Source organism: Pelobates fuscus, chromosome 10 (assembly GCF_036172605.1).
Source record: "Pelobates fuscus isolate aPelFus1 chromosome 10, aPelFus1.pri, whole genome shotgun sequence".
Taxonomy (NCBI): domain Eukaryota; kingdom Metazoa; phylum Chordata; class Amphibia; order Anura; family Pelobatidae; genus Pelobates; species Pelobates fuscus.
The window spans coordinates 128,301,260-128,308,989 of NC_086326.1; the positions used below are offsets into that span (position 1 = coordinate 128,301,260).

The following is a 7,730-nucleotide window of genomic DNA, read 5'->3' on the forward strand; positions in this document are numbered from 1 at the left end:
AGCTGAGCCCCAAAGGTGTCATCTGAAATCCTGACGCCCCTTAAAATAAATTGGCTGACCAGCCCACCTAGATACACACACGCACACACACACACTGTCACACTCTTCCAGAATACAGACAGATACACACTGCTGGACACACATACACATAGTGCATACTGGCAGGCACATACACATAGATGCTCTATGTCAGAAACACAAATTGTCAGATACAAACACAGATGCACACACACTGACATATAGACACACAGTCAGGCACGTAAATGCAGTCAGACAAACACAACCAGTCACACACACATACACACTGTCCGACACACACAGGCCCAGTTGCACAAACCAACACACTATCAAACAGTCATGTACACACAGGCAAACACACTCACATATGCACACAGCCACATATTTACATGCACGCTGTCAACAAAACACACAGTTACCCCTGCCTCTACCCTTTCTTAATTCTTTCAGACAGCTCTACTTCAAAGGCTGTCTAGTGTGGCCAGAACCTTAGTAAACCATTTGCTGTGCTGCACACATTTTACAGCAGGACAGCTAGCAATCCAGTGTACCCAGCACACAGTGCTCAGCATCAGAGTACTGTGTAAAGATACACATTACAACACAAATATACTCTATTAAGGCCAGGGATGAAGTGATATTCCATCCTCCACTGCTGTCTCCTGTGAGGGCCCCATCTGATACAGCGTCCATTATGATACCCCTAGCCTATGCGATACGGTTTAGTGGAGATGTAGATATTTTGCCCCATGCGAGCCCCTGAACAGGGTATTGCCGGTACCCCCTTCCCACCAAAATGGCAGCCTTGCCGAGACCCAATTACCAAGGAAACCAATAGAATGCTTAGTGAATATCGGCAAAAACTCCAAATGGTATGGCGGTCAGTACCCCCAAAGCTTTATTTTGTTAGTAGAGCTTATAGTCTTTATTTAAGTACATTTTTCCAAGTAAACTTCCAAATGTTTTGATATCGCATATCTATCTAACCTATGCAGGCAATTAGCTATACTTTACTTACCTTTTCAATTATACAAAATATATTCTACATGTTGAATTTACTATATTTATTCACCAATATAAGCTCTAATATAGGAGTCAATAAACAATAGCATAGCATAAGGAAGATATACACACATAAATTACTAGAAATTATAGATCCAAAATATCAAATATAGTAAAAAATAAAAAAAATCCAATTGTTACATTTTTGTACCTTGAGTTACTTGAAGGTGCATTGCAATTAAAATGGTATTTCCATGAACCAGCTTAAAAAAACACCCCATTACATTAATGACATATTTAGCTAACCAATCAATAGTAAAATTAGCTGTAAATGCAAGAAAAACTCCAATATTGAACTTTGCAGTAACGAGGAAAAAATTATTAATGTTGCTCATGCTCTACATTCTCAATTTAAAGCAATGGTTAAAAACGAACAACACAAGATATTATATGACGTTGCACAGACACTCGCATCACCATAACCACTACAGATCCTGCAAGGGAATTAACTAATGTGAGCTAAATAAGTACTTGGCTGGCACAATGCAGAAGCAATGCTCCAGGATATATGGAGTTCAGTTTATGCTCTACCGATTCACCTGAAAGCATTGAAAGCTTCCTAGATATAAAATCACTTCAAAAACGGTTGTGGTTCTGGTGCTTGGAGTGTCCCTTTAAGGCTCTCTGATGTCATTTCTACATTTACACTTAGAAAATGTTTTAGTGGTGTTTGGAAAATTTACCTCCACATTAGGGAACAAGATAGACTGTTGCACTGCACATCAAATACAATTTATTTACATTCATTTTAACTTCTTTCTTTTTTTTTTTCAATTTTCCTTAGGCCATTACTGGGATGGCAATAGACAACCATTTACTGGCACTGAGGGAGTTAGCACGAGAACATTGCAAGGAATTGCCTGAGCTCTTTACTGATGAAATGTATTTGGCCAGCAATCGGTTCATTCTCTCAACCAGTCAGGTGAGTGTGTAGCTGTTTATCTTCCCCTTCTGTCCAAACAACCTGTCCTTACTTGTTAACATTGCTATTCACAAAGGTAACAGAAAGAAATGTGACAAATATCATGCTTTGTTTGTATTTGAGTAGAGAAAGTGGTGATCACCAAACATATATATGAATTTTCATACTAAATATATCTGGAAACCGAAAAATCATAACAAGATTTTAAAATTAGGACCACGACTTGAGAAATTATTTGAAATACACAGTAACATATGACACTGTTTTTTAAATTGATTAAAACACGCATGGGCTGTTGATGGTAGGACCATAGCTTGGAAAAGTTGGGAGAAAAAAAACGAATTTGCTCACACATCATATTTCTTTTTTTTTTTTCAGTAAAATAACTGTATTGATAACTGTCTTTAATAAAATGGCCTAAATAGCCAAGTAATACAAAGACATCCCGAATCACCTAAGGGGTTTTATTCCCTGAACTCTGTATTAAGAGGTGTCAATAATCCATATGTTAACATTTAGGCAAAAACAGCTGGTATAGAAGAAAATCTCCTACACAGCTAAAGTCGTAGATTGGAATTTTTAGTCTCGGTTTTGCAATTCAAATTTCAATTCACTTTAATTTAAAATGTCTAAAATAAGCCACCTTATACTTTGTTCAACTCTACTATTTCTGGCCTACATTTTGCATGTTATTTTTAAACATATCGCAACAAGCTACATAGTAAATTAGCTCACATCACTTCTCTTGACTGATGCACTCACTCACTGCAAGGGTCCAAAACAACAATTCATAGGGTCATTCTCTCATTTGTAACTAAATTGGAGATAAAAAGGGAATTGCAAATTTTAGGTAATAATTCCTAAGATGGAAAATTTCACCAGGTTCATTATGTTTACAGTTTGACTATTTTGGCGTATAATTTTAAATTCTCTTTGAATTCCTGCCAATTCACACTTTAGTGAATTACTGTGTTTAAGGACAAAGTAAATTTTGTGAAAGAGTGGCATTTGACCGCTTTATATCTCCCACTGGCAGTATTTGAATGGAAATGTGTAAGCTGCCTTGCTGTCTTTAACTCCTTTAACTCCTTTGTTTTGACCATTGTTTTATATTTTTTGGACTCAAGCATTAACTTATGTAACCAGACTCCCCATCTCCAACATCATTTTTGGTGATTGGGAAACTGTAGAAAAAAAAAACAAGTGGGTATCAACCATGTGATTACCTCAATTTAAAAACCCCTTGGATTGAGAGATATCTTTTCTTTTTCTTGACGTAGTAGTCTTTAAATAGTAGTGTGCTTATCCCAAGTATCCCTTACTAACTAATCCCTTACTAACTAGTAAGTATCCCTTACTAACTAAGAGTAATGGTGCTATTGTCCTCGATGGGGTGAGGACACCATGATGGATTGTCCGTCGCATGGTTTCTCTCTTCTGTTTTGCCTCATTTTAATGGTGACAATAACATCACCAATCACCTTTCCAATTTAAAGGGACACTATAGTGACCTAAACAACTTTAGCTTAATGAAGCAGTTTTAGTGTAGATCATGCTTCTCAGGTTTTACTGCTCAATTCACTGCCATTTAGGAATTTAAATCACTTTGTTTCTGTTTATGCAGCCCTAGCCACACCTCCCCTGGCTATGATTGACAGAGCCTGCATGAAAAAAAAAACTGGTTTCACTTTCAATCAGATGTAATTTACCTTAAACAATTGTATCTCTTTCTCTGTAAATTGAAAATTAATCACATACAGGAGGCTCTTGCAGGGTCTAGCAAGCTATTAACATAGCAGGGGATAAGAAAATCTTAATTAAACAAAACTTGCAATAAAGGAAGGATAAACTTTAGATAACTCTTTACAGGAACTGTTCAGGAAGGCTGTGCAAGTCACATGCAGGGAGGTGTGACTAGGGATTATAAACAAAGTGATTTAACTCCTAAATGGCAGATAATTGAGCAGTGAGACTGCAGGGACATGATCTATACACCAAACTGCTTCACTAAGCTAAAGTTGTTTTGGTGACTATAATATTTACCCAATTCAGAGGTAAGGTTCCCTGCTACTCATAGCTTGTAGAGAGTCCCCTAATTACTTCTTGTGACACTCTACCTTGTGCATGAAGTGCCAGAGAGGTGAGACACAAGAGTTTCTGTCTTTCAATTTACATGGAGTTCCAGGGTTAATCAGCTTGTTTATTTTAACTATTTGCTGCCTATCGGTTATAGTTTGCTAATGAAAATTCACAACAACTATAACCTTTTAAAACTGTTTGATTTGTTATTGCATTTGGCACCCTAATAAACATAAGTGATCACAGAACTATTTTGAGAGTTAAATGCACTTTATACTTTAGAGTTAAAAGATGTCCCCATCCTACAGCCTTTCCAGCTTTTGAAATTGCTTAGAACATTGTTAAAAACCACAAAGATGGTTCATCAAGAAAAGCAATCAATTCCATTAGACATGTGCAGTGAATTACCCAAATGGGTTTCTGTACAAAGCTGTCTGAACCAAAACATGAGAATGTTGTGCAAAAGTGATATCATTGTTCTAGACGTCACGCTGAATAGAATGAGGCTCCTATTATTGTTTAACCTATAGTGTCCATAGTGTAGTGAAGGACAAGCATTAGTACAACATTTGAAAAATACATAAAAACATGTACATTTATTTATTAGTCAAGTTAGAAAAGCAACGGTGTACATACAAAAGATACAGCATAAATAGTATAAAGTAAGAAAAGACCAGTAAAGTTCAAATATAAAAAAAATGAGCTTAGGTTGAGCAAAATAGTAAATGCAAGTGGGAAAAAAACCCGCTGAAGTTTATTTAGCATATGTTGCCTTTACAAGGGGTACGTCTTTTCACCTTGGCTCTTTAATCCCTTAAAAACATTTGAGAATAAAAAAAAAATATTGAATTAGTGCTATAGAGGTTTACCAAAGCAGCGTGCGCTACTTTAAATACATAAAGGGCATGACAACAGTAAAGGAGGAGACTATATTTAAAAGAAGAAAACCTACCACAACAAGAGGACATAGTCTTAAATTAGAGGGCCAGAGGTTTAAAAATAATATCAGGAAGTATTACTTTACTGAGAGGGTATGGGATGCATGGAATAGCCTCCCAGCAGAAGTGGTAGAGGTTAACTCAGTGAAGGAGTTTAAGCATGCGTGGGATAGGCATAAGGCTATCCTAGCCATAAGATAAGGCCAGGGACTAATGAAAGTATTTAGAAAATTGGGCAAACTAGATGGGCCAAATGTACCCTCACATTCTATGTTTCTACTTGATGTAACATGATGATCTAAAGTAAGAGCAGGTAAGAGTAATCTGGTGATGCTCGGCACTAACGGCACACATTCATCCCTCTTTAATAAATCCCATTGGAAGCCACCATGGGATATAGGCCTTCACTTAACCAAGCAAGTAGTTATCAGGGAGAATGGTATCAATAGTCTAACGCAGAAGACAGAGGTCACTACAGAAACAAGCTGTGATCAATATGTGCACTTGAATGTATGCAAGTTATTAAAAGTGTGCAGCCTTACAAAAGCCTATATTTAAACTGGAGCATTGGCTGTATTGATGACCAACATTTTGGAATGGAACACCTCAAGGACATGTTGTATCCATTTCCCATCCTATCCATTTTCCCATTCTTTTTAGTGTATTTATCAGTGACCTGGAATGGCATGAAGACAATGTCTCAATTTCTCCCTGTAGCCTTTTCATTTTCTTGTGAATTTCTGCCGACGACACACAATATTTGTAAGATGATAGAATCAGACAGATTTTCGTGGCAGAATTTAGACATGATGGTTGATGAGTTAAATGATGGCAGCGTTTGAATAAAATATAAAATATAAAATATAATGAATTTGTGTAGGAAAACAAGCACGGTGATGATATGCATGTTTATTTTATGTTTTTTTTGTTTTTTTTCCTGTATGACAAAGAATAAGGGAGATTATAGCTTTTCATATGGTCAGTCTGTCAATAGAAAGGTACGAAGAATGCTATCAGGTATTAAAAAGAGTACACAGGATCAGAATATAGTATAGACTCTAGTATAGATAAAATAATTGTAGACTTCAGTTCTACATTTTGGGCTTGAACTTGGATCATAAACAGGCAACCAAATTACTGAAAAGACATTAGGTATGAGTATTTTCTGCACAGTTCTTTAGAGTCGAGAAGGCAAGCTAACAATGTTTTCTTTCATTTTCAGGTTCCTACTACTATGGAAATGTTTTGTTGCTATGGGCCGGTGGTCCCAAATGGCTACGGTTCATGCTATAACCCACAGCCTGAACATATTCTGTTCTGTATCTCGAGCTTCCGAGAATGCAAAGAAACATCTTCCACAATGTTTGCCAAAGCCGTAGAAGAAAGTCTAATTGCCATGGGGGATCTGTGCGCCAAATACAACACTAAGCCTGAAACACCAATAAAGGAGAAAAAAACTAAATCACAAAATGGGCATAAGTCATAGTCCATTACAAATGACTAAAAACACAAAAAGAAATAATTGAATTATTTATTTTCCATAAATACCATATTTTTGTGACTGTTAGTAATTTATATTTTACAAAACAAAATGTATCTGATGCAAAATAAATATTTAAAAGAGATATCTATAGGGGAAATGTGGTAGATGAGATTATAAAACCTTATGGGAAAACCTTATTAAATGAGAGTTTGTATTAATAGGTATGAGATCATAACAGACTTTTTTGGTTTGGAATTTTTCCCTCAAATGTATGACATTTAATGTATTTTTTCAAGCTCGTTATGAAGTACCCGTTTAATGGATTGATGCATTTATGTCAGGCGATTAGATTTCCATATTATGATTTAAAGCCGATCAGAATCAATTGGTCCATCATGTCATCCAATGCCCTAGCTACATACATTTGCCTAAATTCTTTAACCTAATTCCTACTCTGGGTATGTATGTGCCAACCCAATGAAATTCAGGAACATTTCTGTCTGCCATTGTTTGAGGTCTATTTCATGGGATCTGCCACCAGGGTTGTTAGCCAATAAATGGGATTTATTGTAAATGCAAAGTTAATTATGAATTTTACATTTACAATACCTAAAATGGAAAAAAAAAATCTCCCAATGTATTTATTTTGCTATTTTGGCCTAAATTTATTTTGATATTTAGTTTAGTTATCTTCCATTTTTTGATAATATTTTCCAAAATTTCCTCTAAAATTATATCTTACATATTCACAATTTAACATTTACAAAATGTACGAATTCACCATATATTTTACCTTTTACATAGTAATATAAATTTTTGCAATTATTAGGAATTATTATTTATTGTGACAAATGTTACCAAAATATTAATACCAAAATCAAAAAACAGCAGAGAGCAGAAATCACATATATGACATCTTTCTACATTTTACTTGGTATTTTTATTTTTGTTAGTAACACACCAGGTTTTTTTTTCTTGTGCTTTTTCTGGGTGTCAGCAATAAATTTCCGCATTTTCAGATGACTGTAAGATTGTGTCAGTACCTAGATTGTAAAATATCATATGATTATTTTTCCATTAAATCCATGTATAAAGTTAATTATTCTGAGCAAAATAATACTGAACTAAATGAGACAACTTGTGTGTTGTGTGTATGTACGTATTACTTGATTAACATTGCTAAAGTTCCTCATTACCCAGACATGCAGCAATTATTTTATAATAAGCT

The 7,730-nt window shown here is 35.3% G+C and overlaps 1 protein-coding gene across 1 annotated transcript in view; it reads left to right on the plus strand.

The window, feature by feature from the left end:
• Positions 1-7,146, plus strand: part of CHAT (choline O-acetyltransferase) — a 93,255-nt gene extending 86,109 nt beyond the window's left edge. The window contains exons 14-15 of the mRNA XM_063434645.1: positions 1,865-2,002; positions 6,242-7,146. Coding sequence (XP_063290715.1) covers positions 1,865-2,002; positions 6,242-6,505 — 402 coding nt within the window. The 3' untranslated portion in view covers positions 6,506-7,146. The remainder of the gene's footprint in view (positions 1-1,864; positions 2,003-6,241) is intronic.
• The last annotated feature ends 584 nt before the right edge of the window (positions 7,147-7,730 follow it).